Source organism: Diospyros lotus, chromosome 4 (assembly GCF_014633365.1).
Source record: "Diospyros lotus cultivar Yz01 chromosome 4, ASM1463336v1, whole genome shotgun sequence".
In the NCBI taxonomy this organism is placed as follows: Eukaryota; Viridiplantae; Streptophyta; class Magnoliopsida; order Ericales; family Ebenaceae; genus Diospyros; species Diospyros lotus.
In genome coordinates, this window is record NC_068341.1 from 41,161,160 (window position 1) to 41,174,260 (window position 13,101).

Here is a 13,101-nt window from a genome sequence, read left to right on the forward strand (position 1 = left end):
GCTATTGAGCAGTGGGGCAGGGGTCAACCATTTGGTGACGTTGGGGTAGACTACGGTACGGCCCTGAAGTGGACCGTCGGGTGGACACTCTTAGTCACTGGCCGTTGACCGGTGCCAGGCACTGCTGACTAGCTCTGCCAGTATGTGGTTCACTGTACGTTAGATTCATTATATTACTGTTCATGATTTGATATGCACATGGGTACGGGTCGCATGTTGGGATATTCATTTATTGAGTATGCTTGGACACGGACATTCTAGCTTGGTTAGGTTGCATCCAGCGCGGGCATATGCATGGCGTGTGGTTTGCTATGTGGGCGGAGCATGGCCTGATGCCTCGATGTATGGGCGCATTGTATCACGTTGATGCTCACTACGCCATTGCATTTCTATGTGCATTGCATGGATACTGGTAGTATTTAGTTCTCGGACGGGAGTACCGTTTCGAGGGATCCTATGGCTCGGTTGTCGGGAGTACCGACGGATACGGGTGACGGGAGTACCGACCCGGGATTGCGCGCGCAGGTTTGTGGAGATATTTGTTGCCTTTCAGGGCAATGACAGGTTGGTATGGGACTTGGGTGCCATGTATCTTGTGTGGGCCCCAAGGACCGATATGTGTTTTTATTATGCTATACTGCTGTGTTATAGTGTCTCATGCCTTGTGTGTACCTGGGGGTTTATTTTGGGGAGAGTTTTCTGGTTATGTTCAGCCTTCAGCCTTTCTTTTCCTTAAGCTTGCTGAGTCTCTCGACTCACTTTGCTTTCCATCATTCCAGGTAGTGCCAGCGTGGGTCCGAGCAGGGGAATCAGCGTCTAGCGGCCGAATCAGTACGGTGTACAGGTAGTCCAGTCAACCCCTGTCAACTCTGATGTCTGAGTAGGGTTTACCCTATCATTTTGTACTGTGCCAGGTCTTTCCTCGAGTCTCGTGTATGTCGGCACAGGAGTTTGTGTTCATTTATTTTTCTTGTGACCGCTGTGGTAGCGGTATTCCCGTAGTGCATGCACGTGTTTAGCTTTGCTTCCGTTGCTTTCATTTTTGAGTATGCATGCCAGGGTGGTCTTTGTCTCGTGTTTCATTATTTTTCCCTTCTGTAGGCGCTCCCGTTCGGATAGTTCGGGTGGTTAGGGATATTCGGGCGGGGGTGCTTACACTTCCTCTCGCCACTGCCCTCCACACCACCGCCATCACAGCCACTACCCAAATCGCCCGCCATTGCCCTTCTCCTACCACCGCTTACCACTGCCCTCTGCCCGCCATCGCTCGCCACTGCCATCCACGCCCACCACCGCCATTGCCCAAATCGCACCGCCCACCACCACTCACCACTGCTTTCGATTCCCAGATCCCCCACCGCCACCGCCCGCCACTTCCTTTCACTCCCAGATCCCCATTGCCACCACTTGCCATCCATGCTCGCCACCACCCTCTTGCCATTCTATCATTTTGTCTATGCCATTTCTTTCTTCGACCGCCCTCCATGCCCATTAATATAATTTTTTGATTAATTTTTCTTTTCAATTATATTTTTAAAATTTGAATAAATTAATATTTTACTAATTTATGATTTATGATTTATAATTTATTTTATTATTTATGTTGTGGATAATTTAATATAAATTTATTATAAAATTAATAGTTGAGCTAAATTAAAAAAGACTTTAGCTCAACTATTATAAATGATTGTGCTGATGTTTTTTATAAATGTTTTGCTCTAGGGGGCCTGTTCTTTTTAATTTTTGCAACTCGTTTTTCATGTTCAGTTTTTCAAAATATTCAAAACACGTTTACATACCCATTTTCAAAAACGCATTTTGCAAAACACACAAAAAATTTACACAGAAAACCCAAAACACTAAAATCACGTTTTGATTGTTTTTAGCCAAAACCAACCTCTCAATCCAAAACACGGGAAACGACCATTGTTTTCACCTGCTTCTCCTTCACCTCTTTTCTCTTTCTCTTCAAGCTCGATCACCACCACCATCATTGCCATCCACACTCGCCATCGCCATCACTACCATCTACGCCCACCACCACTATCACCGCCACTGCCCTCCGCCCGCCACTGCCCTCAACACCACCACCATTGTAATATCTCGTATCGAGCGATAGGAAGGACCGGAACAACTTACCCTGATGGACTTACACGTATTTCCCAGAGGGGTCACCCATCATTGGATTACCCCAAGTCAAGCATGCTTAACTTGAGAGTACTTTTGCCAACATTCAGCCCAAAAGATATCCAGTTGGTGTTGTTTCATTCCTTACACTATCCTCGATATATACTAACTTCTCTGGGCTCTCGGGATATTATATTCTCCCCCATTTGAGCACATGACGTTCTCATCATGCTACTTTACAACCGATCCCAGATCTTCCCCCGATGCATGGTAGATGTGGGATTTACCTAAGGTGCCTACACGCACCTGATTAGTGGTTAATTTTGTAAAAAAAATTTATAATTATACCCTTCTTTTGATCTTAAATATGGTTTAAATTAGATATTAATATATATTTTATGGTTATATGCAAGTTTAAATTGAAAGATGAATGAAATGAAGTTCTAAAGTAAATAATAATAATATATAAAATTATATATAATGCATATACATTATTATATGCATGCATATAATATATATATATATAAAATATAATCTAATATATATATGTGCCATGTGTAATACATATATATAATATGTAATTTATTAATAACATTAAATTATTTTTTTGTTTTAGGTATGAAGAATTCAAGCCCATGAAGATTTAAAGTCCATGAAGAATTCAAATCCATGAAGAAATCAAACCCATGAAGAAATCAAGCCCATGAAAAATTCAAACCCATGAAGAATTCAAGCCCAATTTGAGCAACCCATGGAAGATATTATTTGGAGAAGGCCCAAGGATTATTTTTAATCCTAATGAAGATTAAAAAAATAATTTATAGAAATCTATTTTTATTTTTTATGTGAGAGCTTTATTAGGTGTGTTTTTTAGCTAAAATCCATTTAACTAGTAGGTGGATGTTATAGCTAAAATCCATTTAACTTTATGAGTGTTTTATTAGGTATGTATTTTAGCTAAAATCCATTTAATATTAGGTGTGTATTATAGCTAAAATCCATTTAACTTTAAGTGTGTGAGTGCCCATTAGATATAATTATGTCTAATTGAATAATTGAAATTGTGTGGTTTGTATTGCATCTTGTGGCCTATAAATAGTTCACTTGATTGCATTTGTAAGTGTGATTATTATTCTTGAATCAAAGTTTAGTTGTTTCCTTATAATTCTCTCTTTGAGAATTGTTCTTGTTCTTTCCCAATTTTTTTAGCATTCTCTCTTGTGATCTTACTTCCTTCCTTTCTTCTTTTTAATTCTTATGTCATTTATTATTACTTTATTATTCACCGCCTAAATGGCCGGTTAATTTATATCTTTAAATTTCTGCAATTTTAATTCTTGTATTTTAATTATTCACCGCCTAAATGGCCGGTTAGTTTATGCTCTTTAATTCTGCAATTTTAATTCTTGTCATTTAAATTATTCACCGCCTAAATGGCCGATTAGTTTCTACTATTTTAATTCTTGTCATTTAAATTCTGTTATTTAAATTACGTCGTTTAAATTCATGTCAATTAACTTTTAAATGGAAATGAGTAGCTAAATCTAATCTTGGGTTAAGGCAAGGACAGTGTCCAACGCCAATGATTCCCTAAGGAAGCTACGCTTTAAATTAGTAACATTAATTTAAACTTCAGTATGAGTATGTTTTGATTATTGAGAAATCACTAGGTTTGGATTGGAGCGTAAGCCTAACTTAGAGCTTTCATGTCACGCATGAGAGTTACTAGAACTGGAAACGCTATCATACCCAAACCCGGATGATTAACTTAGTTGTTTTGTGTATTAATTGCAATTGAATTTATGGTAGTTGCTTAAATTAGAATCTCGCATATCATGTATGGGGATTGCTTAAACTAGAACTATCATCATCTCTAATTGCATTTAATAACAAACCCTCATATCTGAAATTAAATTAATATTGCTAACCTTATCTGTTAAAATTTGGGAATCAGCGGGTTGGCACTGAAATTGTCTTAACTCAAGTACTATCCAATTTTATATTCTCACTTTAAGTATTTATTTCAATTACTGCCTTAAATTATTTCCTAGTATCTGTTGTTTAAAAAACCATAAAAAAACTTTGTTGCCAATTTGTCCAAATGCGTGTGTACTTGTGTGTGACATTCTTTTTATTTTGCCATAAATAAATCTCTCAGTGGACGACCTGGACTCATTCAGAAAATATAAATTTAAATTTGGACTACAACTGCACTCGTACACTGACGAGTATAAACCTCTCACCTAAATAAAGAAAAAAAAATATATAAAATTTTTATTGTGTTTTGTTTTGTGTTTTAATTGCAGGGTGGGAGTGCAGCCAGCACCCCCCTTGGGGACTCAGCATCCTCGCTGAGGTTTGCCCCACCACCACGCTCAAAGGCTCGGGGGTCGGCTCTGATACCACCTATAACATCCCATATCTAGCGATAGGAAAGAATGGAATAACTTACCCTGATGGACCTACACGAACTTCTCAAGAGTGTCACCCATCCTTGGATTACCCCAGGTCAAGCACGCTTAATTTGAGAGTTCTTTTGCCAACATTCAGCCCAAAAGATATCCAGCTAGTGTTGTTTCCTTCCTTACACTATCCTCGATATATACTAACTTATCTGAGCTCTCGGGGTATTACAACCATCACAGCTACTGCCCAAATCACCTGCCGTTACCCTCCTCCCGCCACCACCCGCCAGTGCCCCTGCCCGCCACTGCCCTCCACGCCACTGCCATCCACGCCCACCACCACCATTGCCCAAATCGCATCGCCTGCCACCACTCACCACTGCCCTCCACTCCCAGGTCCGCCACCGCCACCACCCGCCATTGCCTTCCGCCCACCATTTCCCTCCACACCCAGATCCCCACCGCCACCACTTGCCATCCACGCCCGCCACCGCCTTCTTGCCATTCTACCATTTCTTTTATGTCATTTCTTCCTTCGACCGTCCTCCACGCCCATTAATATAATTTTTTTTATTAATTTTTCTTTTCAATTATATTTTTAAATTTTGAATAAATTAATATTTTACTAATTTATGATTTATAATTTATTTTAATATTTATGTTGTGGATAATTTAATATAAATTTATTATAAAATTAATAGTTGAGTCAAATTAAAAATGACTTTAGAATATACTTTGTAATTTTGATACAATTAAATTATTAGTTATCTCTTGTATTATATTTTAATTTTTTAAATTAAATTTATAATTTATTAATAAATATTTATAATTTTCTTTGAATCAAATTTTTTAAATAAAATATTATAAAATAAGATTTTACAAAATTTTAAAGCAAATGCGTTTTTCAATTTTTTGTTTTGAGAAAATTTTTCAGAATGACAAAAAGAACGCGTTTTTAAAAATCTCAAAATAGACACTCAAAATACAAAATTAAAATGAGTTCAAAACTCAAAACTAAAAATTGAAACACAAAAAGAACACCATCTAAATAATTCAGATAACTAGAACTTAAAATTGTGATTTGACTTAGATAAACAGGCTTCCTTGTGTTAGCTTGTAAACATGGGAAGAATTGGCCGCTCAAGATTTATGATTTAACACATATCTTGGCCACAAAAATGATCCAATGATCCATTAACAATGATAATAATCCAAAAAGCATATAAGCTATATTCGAAGAGGATCAACCAAAAAGGAATAAGGAATCAAAAACATAAAACTAAATAAACTCATCTCATAATCCAAATGCTTGATATTCCTTGATCTTCTCTAAAATAGCAAGAAGAGCCATCCTTTTAGTCCTATCCAACCACTATTACAAAAAGGATTGCAAAGAGAGATTAAAGCAAACAGTAATTGACAATAAAATTATAGAGAAATTCGATAAAGAATTTCATGGCTTTGTCAAATTCCTTTTATTTGAAAGTGAAATAAAATTGTGACAAATTCCTTTTGGGAGGGAGGGGGGCAGTAATTGACAATAACTCGTATTTCCTAATAACACGACAAACAAGGTATTCTTGTCCATTTTTGTACAAATTTTTTTAAAAAAATGTATTCTAAGTTATTATAGTTTGATTTAGTTTTTAAATATAAAAAATGGGCAAGCATATGTTATTAAAAATGGCATACCAATAGGGTTGCAGTCTTGCAGACAACCCAAGCAAGCCATGGAGGCTCAGGCTAATTTTTTTTTTGAATTTTGTTAAGCTTAGGCTCAATCTTAAATTCAAAATTAAGGCTTGAGCTCATTTGTTTAGAATTTTGCAGGGGTTGGGCTCATTTATATTAATGAGCCTTTTTCATGAACTCTAATTCAAAACTAATTTTAAGCTCAATTTGAAACTCGTTTTCTTAGAATATATAAATTATTGTATTTCAATATATATTTAAATTTTAAATAATTTAAATAATATGACAAAATAATTCTCAATTCAATTGTTTAAACACAATTTATTTTGTTATGAGCCTACAATCAAACACCTAAATGAGCTTGTTCACAGCCCAACCAAAGTCAATCACCTTAAAATTAAGCTCGGCTCATTTATCTATTAACCTTAAAAACCTAATTCAGGCTTGTTTGTTTAACAAAATATTGAATTTGAATGACCTGAATCAAACCGCTCATGAATGAGCCAATTCATTCACAACCTTCTTTTAGGACAGATGTCACTTATAAACACAACCTTATCCTTCTTTACTAAACAACGCATTTCTACAACTCCAACTATTGAGTTCCAGGAAGAACAACTCTACGATATTAGCAACTGACGCATGGAAGGTTGGGTAAGTTTAGTTTTAAAATTGTTTATATATAATATTATGAAAAATGTCATACAATATCAAATAGTTTGGTGGGAACCCCAAAGTATCATTATCAAATATAAAAGAAATAAGTTTTTATTTAATTATAATATAATTCATATTGTAATGAAAATATTTTTTATTTATTAAAAATATTTGATATATATATATATATATATAAATGATTGAACATCAAAGTACACAGTTAAAGCCAAGTGCAATACAAATAGTAGTGCAAGTGCGAGACAGTCAGAGCACCCATGCAATAGCAGTAGTAGTAGCACTGGTCTCTAGTGAATATTTGATCTTAGAACGATTTTGAGTTGGATCAGATTAAAATAGCTAGTATCTCTAAATAGACCACATACCACCCATCTCATCAAAATTTAAATATTCTTACTTTCTATGTTTTATTTTCATGTGAAAATGATTTTTTATAATATTTTTACACATAAATGCCATAATAATCATGAAATCAAGTAAAGATATACCATAATAATCATAATAAAATAAAGAGATTCGAAAAGTGAACATGTGTGTATAGACAGTAGGTGCTAAATAATGATGGTTGGAGTCAATCACCACTAGTTTGTCCAAAATCGAGTGTGTCCAATTATTGTTTTTGACCTTAAATTTGTATAAGACTTGCTTTCCTTGCAAGCACAATACTTGATTTTTCAATATATTCTTTCATGATTAAGTTATTCTTGGTACTAAAGGTAGAGTAAAGTAATTACATGTAAATGATAAAAGTTACTTATCTCTTAAAATTCCTATATTTATATAGCTAGACTTTAATATAAATATCCTATAACATGTGTTGGCTCTAAAGAGTTTCATAAAGGGATATTTTTATAATTTTTCTATAGCTGTAATAGTCTCTGTCATATAATTTATATACTAAGTATCTTACTTATAATTCTTCTTTATCTTTTAGTTCTTAATTAAAAATTAAGTATGCCACTAATACATATAAGATAAAATGGTAATTTATGGGCTGTGCCACACACCAGATTAATTATTAGACAAATCAGCAAGTCACCTCGTCACGTAAACTGAATTACATGTCAGATTAATTGAGGATAAAATCAATATTAATTTTAAAATATGATAACTAAATTGAAATAAATATCAAAATGAGATAAAATTATAAAATGATTATAAATTTAGAATAAACCAAGCTATTAACTCTATTAATTAATACTACTTTTGCTAGGCTTGTGGTTGCTACAATGTGCAACCAAAACTTTTAATATCATTTACTTTTCTTTAGACAAAAGATTTAATTAAATTGGTTGACTTTAATCAGACTTTCTTGCTTTATTTTGGTTAATAGATTAAGTATATAATACGTGATATATTTAATTTATTAACAGTGAATTGTTGTTTTCTATAAAGAATATGATTGTAATTTATAAGTTTATCTATTTATCTGTATTAATATTTATAAATTTAATGTAACTAATTCAAATGTTTAAATTTCAAGGAGATTTCCATCGCTGCTAGGTCACAACGCACATTGCACGCAAACGTACCGCAAGGGCCCACCGCCACCACACTGAACTGAACTGGTGTCCTTTTGGCCATTGACAGAATACGAAAAGACTTTTAAATACTTTTGTTAGTCAACAGCGGACATTGCACGCAACCATAATATTTTAAAGACTTTTATTGCTAGGCTGCTTGTGATTATAATGTGCAACCAAAATTTTCAATATCATGTACTTATTTTTGGACAAAAAATTCAATCAAATTGGGTTGATTTTAATCAGGGTGTTCTTATTTTATTTTTGCTATGATTGAATTGATATTAAGTCTAAAATTATAAACTCTTGATTGAACTAAAAATAAGCTAATTCACGAACATGTTTAATGATTTCGTCATTTTCTTACATACAATCCTTAATATCAATAATTTTTTTAAGTCTTGAATGGTGCATTCTAAGTCATCTGAGTTAGGTTTAGGGTTCGAACAACAGGTGTTACTTTTTTCATATATCTTTCCGCTAAAGAGAAAATCAATTTAAGTGTGATTGCATTGAATGGGATTAGATAGATTAAATTCAAGTATGACCCAACTAATAATTGAAATGAAATAGAAAAAGGGTAACAAATTAATTATATTTATTGTTAATTTTAAATAAAATTATTATTAATTATTTTTTATATATGAGCAAACTATTATTAATTTTTTGGATAAAATTATTAAATTTTATGAAAATACTATAATTTGTTTCTAATATAAATAAATCTATTATTAATTCTATGTATATCTTTGAGAGATTTTTTTTTTTTTTTTTTATAGATATAGCATTACCCGTGAGGTGGGCCTCGTTTATGTTTGTCCTTCCATTCATTGCAGAAGGCAATGCTTTGCAAGTTGGCGTCTCCCACAAACCGAAGACCCGCCTACGCGTCTTCACGGGTCTTGGTCAAATTTTGTGATTTCCTGTTGTAATGCAATAATTCTATTCCCTTCACAGGTCTTTCGTCCTTAAATTTATACATCTTCTTGAATGAAATTTGGAGGAGATATTTAATGAAATTTTATTAAAATATTCATTAAGTTTATTAAAATATTTATAAACTTAATTTAAATATTTTAATGAAATAATATAATAAATATATAATAAGTGATATACATTAAGTCTATTAACGGTGAGTTGTTGTTTGGCATAAAGAATATATTTCTGTGATTTATAAGTTTATCTATTTACCTTACTTGTATTAATAATATCTATAAATTTAATGTAATTAATTCAAATATTTTAATGACATTTCGAGGAGATTTTCACAGTAGAAGGGGCCATGATGCTGCCAGTCCGTATTGGAACCGCAAGGGCAGGGCCCACCGCCACCACAACGCGGTCGGACCACGCGGACTGGGCCCACCACCACCCAATTACAGGACGAAGCTTCTCTCCCTCTCCCAGTCCCTTCTGGGTCTCTTCTTGAATGAAATTTCGAGGAGATTTCCATAGTCCACAACGCGGTCGGACCTCACGAACTTCCACCATGTTTTATATATTTTTTTTCGGCCTCTGTTGCTTGGCATAGACGAAGCAGCCAGTTTGTTTTCCATAGTCCACAAGACCTCACGGACTTCCACCATGTTTTATATATCTCTTTTTGGCCTCTGTTGCTTCGCATTGGCCTCTGTTGCTTGGCATAGACGAAGAAGCCAGTTTGTTTTCACCAGTACCCAATTGCAGCAGGACAGAGCTTCTCTCCCTTCTGGGTTTAGTTCCTGGAAATATGACGTCTTTTTGAGCTTTAGAGGCACAGACACCCGCAACGGCTTCGTCGATCATCTCTATTCGGCTCTGCATCAGAAGGTCATTTTCACGTTCAAGGATGACCAGAGACTTGAGAAAGGTGACTCGATTTCTCTGACGCTCCTGAAAGCCATCGAAGAGTCGAGGTTTGCTGTGGTTGTTTTCTCCGAGAACTACGCTTCTTCCAAGTGGTGCTTGGAGGAACTCGTTAAGATCCTCGAGTGCCAGAAGAAGAGGGCACTCACCGTTTTACCAGTATTTTATAAAGTAGATCCCTCGGATTTACGGAAACAAAGAGGGAGCGTTGGAGAAGCATTCGCCCAACACAAGCGATATTCCAGCGAAGAGAAGGTGCAGAGATGGAGGAATGCTCTAACGGAAGCAGCCAACAGTTCTGGGTGGCATTCAGAAATATACGGGTAACAACAACTACCTTTCAACAAGTCAAAATAATTTTTTAAATATTAATTAACTCTGTATTTGTATAATTCATTATTAAAATATGTCATCGTGTTTAATTCCTTGTTAAAATAGTTAAATTTTAATTGAAAAATTGTCAAAATAGTTATATTATATTTAATGAACTTAGCTTAATACATACCATATTGGATTTGGTAATATCTAAGTGAAATTCAATTATAAATAGATCTTTTGCATATGGCCCCTATTAGATCTAAATATCAGGCGGTTGTTATTGAGGCTTCAATGTTTGGCCTCAATTCCCCAATAGAGGAGTCCCTTCCCTTCTGATTTAGCATTTTTAATTTGACAGTACTTTCGTAATTGCAAGTAGTTGGGCTTTTTATGGATATTAATATTCAATATTAATTCATTATAATGTGTTACTTCTGTTGCAATTATCTCGCGTTAAAGAAAGAAAACTAAAAATAAAAGTAAAATTGAACCAAAAGAATTGGATTATGTCTCAATCAATATGTTTTTGGGTCACCTAGCTCCGATGCCTCCGTGTAAATTTTGATGAAAATATAATCATATATTTTGTGTTTACTGGCATTATATATTATGATTGAGAATTTCTTAAAAATGATTTGTCTTTGAGTTCTTAAACTCATCTAATGGACAGGCCTGAAGCAAAACTTGTCCAAGACATTTCCATTGATATTCTAAATAGATTGGGATATAATGGTTCAAGCGTTCTTAAAGATGTTGTTGGATTGCATCCTCGTATAGCAGAAGTGATGTCACTATTAGAAATGGGGTTGGATTTGGATGATCCACGTATAATAGGGATATGTGGAATGGGTGGTATAGGAAAGACTACTATTGCCAAGGCTGTCTATCACCAAATTCGTTCTCAATTTGTTGGTAGCTGCTACCTTGCAAATGTCAGAGAAACTTGTGAGAAACATGGTTTGGAGTCATTGCAAAAATCTCTTCTTGTTGATATCCGCTCAGTCTCAAACAGTGATATAAAAATAAGAGATATTGATTGGCCTGGGTCAATAAGGAACGCGGTAGGGAATATGAGGGTTCTTGTAGTCTTGGATGATGTAGACCATTCAGATCAGCTGGATGCCCTCATTGGTACACTTGATTCGTTTGGTCCACAAAGCAGAATTATAATAACGACCAGAAACAGTCATTTACTTGCCAGATATGGTCCAAGAAGTCATGTCTACAATGTTGAGGGACTAAATTATGAGGAAGCTTCTAAGCTATTTTGTTGTAAAGCATTTTGGAACAACCAGCCAACGCCAGGTTTTGAGGATCTCATAAAAAGTGCAGTTTATTACGCCGATGGAGTTCCACTGGCTCTTAAAGTTTTGGGCTGTTTTCTAATTGGCAGAGAGGTAAACGAATGGCAGAGTGCAATCCGTAGATTGAGACAAGAGCCTAATCCAGATATTCAGAAAGTGCTCAAATTAAGCTATGACGGATTGGGGCGTGAGGAGAAGAAAATTTTCCTCGACATTGCCTGCTTCTTTAAATGGTATAGGATGGAGTACTCCACAGTTGTGAATATGCTAGATGCTTGTGGTTTCCACGCAGATATTGGAATAAGTGTTCTTAAAGACAGGGCACTTGTAACGATAAGAGGCAATACGATAGGTATGCATGATTTGATACAAGAAATGGGATGGCATATTGTTAATGAAGAATCCCCAGAGGAGCCCGGTGGAAGAAGCAGGTTGTGGAAGTACGAAGACATCTACCACACACTCACAAAAAAAACCGTAAGTGCAAGTGCTCTCATTTGAGAATGTGTTGAATTTGTCAATTATCTTCTCATCTAAGAGCCTAGGTTTGTCCAGTGAGGGGTATATTTATTTTTTATACTTTGTTTTTACTCTCAATATTATCTTCTCATCCATGCTTGGTCAGACTTCATTATGTAATTGGGCCAACAAAATCTTTGCCTGTTAAATTATGAATCATCATGTCATCACAAAACTTAAAACTAGTACATAGAAATATATATCTTGAACTTGTATAATATTATTTTTTGCTTCGATAGAATGGAACATAATTAAATAGATTATTTTGCACGACATTTACTTTGTTTGTTTAAGGATGAAAGCTGTATTTCCCTTTTGTTAAGATTTGGTTTCTTATTTTTACCGCTTGTTTGTTAGGGGACAAAAGCAGTGGAAACCATCGTTTTGGATTCTCATGGAACTAAAGAGATATCCTTGAGTCCTGATGCGTTTTCAGAGATGAGCAAATTGCGACTGCTCAAGCTTAGTAATGTTCAGCTTCCTAATGGTCTCGACTACCTCTCCAATGATTTACGCCTTGTTGATTGGCATGGATACCCTTTAAAATACCTGCCATCAAATTTTCAACCGGATTGCCTTGTCACAGTAAACCTGTCGCATAGCTGCTTGAAACTTTGGAATGGAAGAACGGTATGAGTAAAATAAATCATATTGCTTTGTTTTTTTTTTTTTTTACTATATATGCCTGCATTA

General features: G+C 34.9%; 1 protein-coding gene across 3 annotated transcripts in view; it reads left to right on the forward strand.

The window, feature by feature from the left end:
- LOC127800319 (disease resistance protein RPV1-like) overlaps positions 1–13,101 on the forward strand; it is a 93,255-nt gene that overhangs the window by 78,298 nt on the left and 1,856 nt on the right. The window contains exons 2-4 of one of the 3 annotated variants that reach the window (XM_052334869.1): positions 10,318–10,590; positions 11,256–12,366; positions 12,766–13,038. In XM_052334869.1, the coding sequence (XP_052190829.1) occupies positions 10,318–10,590; positions 11,256–12,366; positions 12,766–13,038 (1,657 nt within the window). Of the gene's footprint in view, positions 1–9,930; positions 10,591–11,255; positions 12,367–12,765; positions 13,039–13,101 lie in introns of those variants that run through there. The other 2 variants (XM_052334867.1, XM_052334868.1) reach the window with 2 other exon arrangements.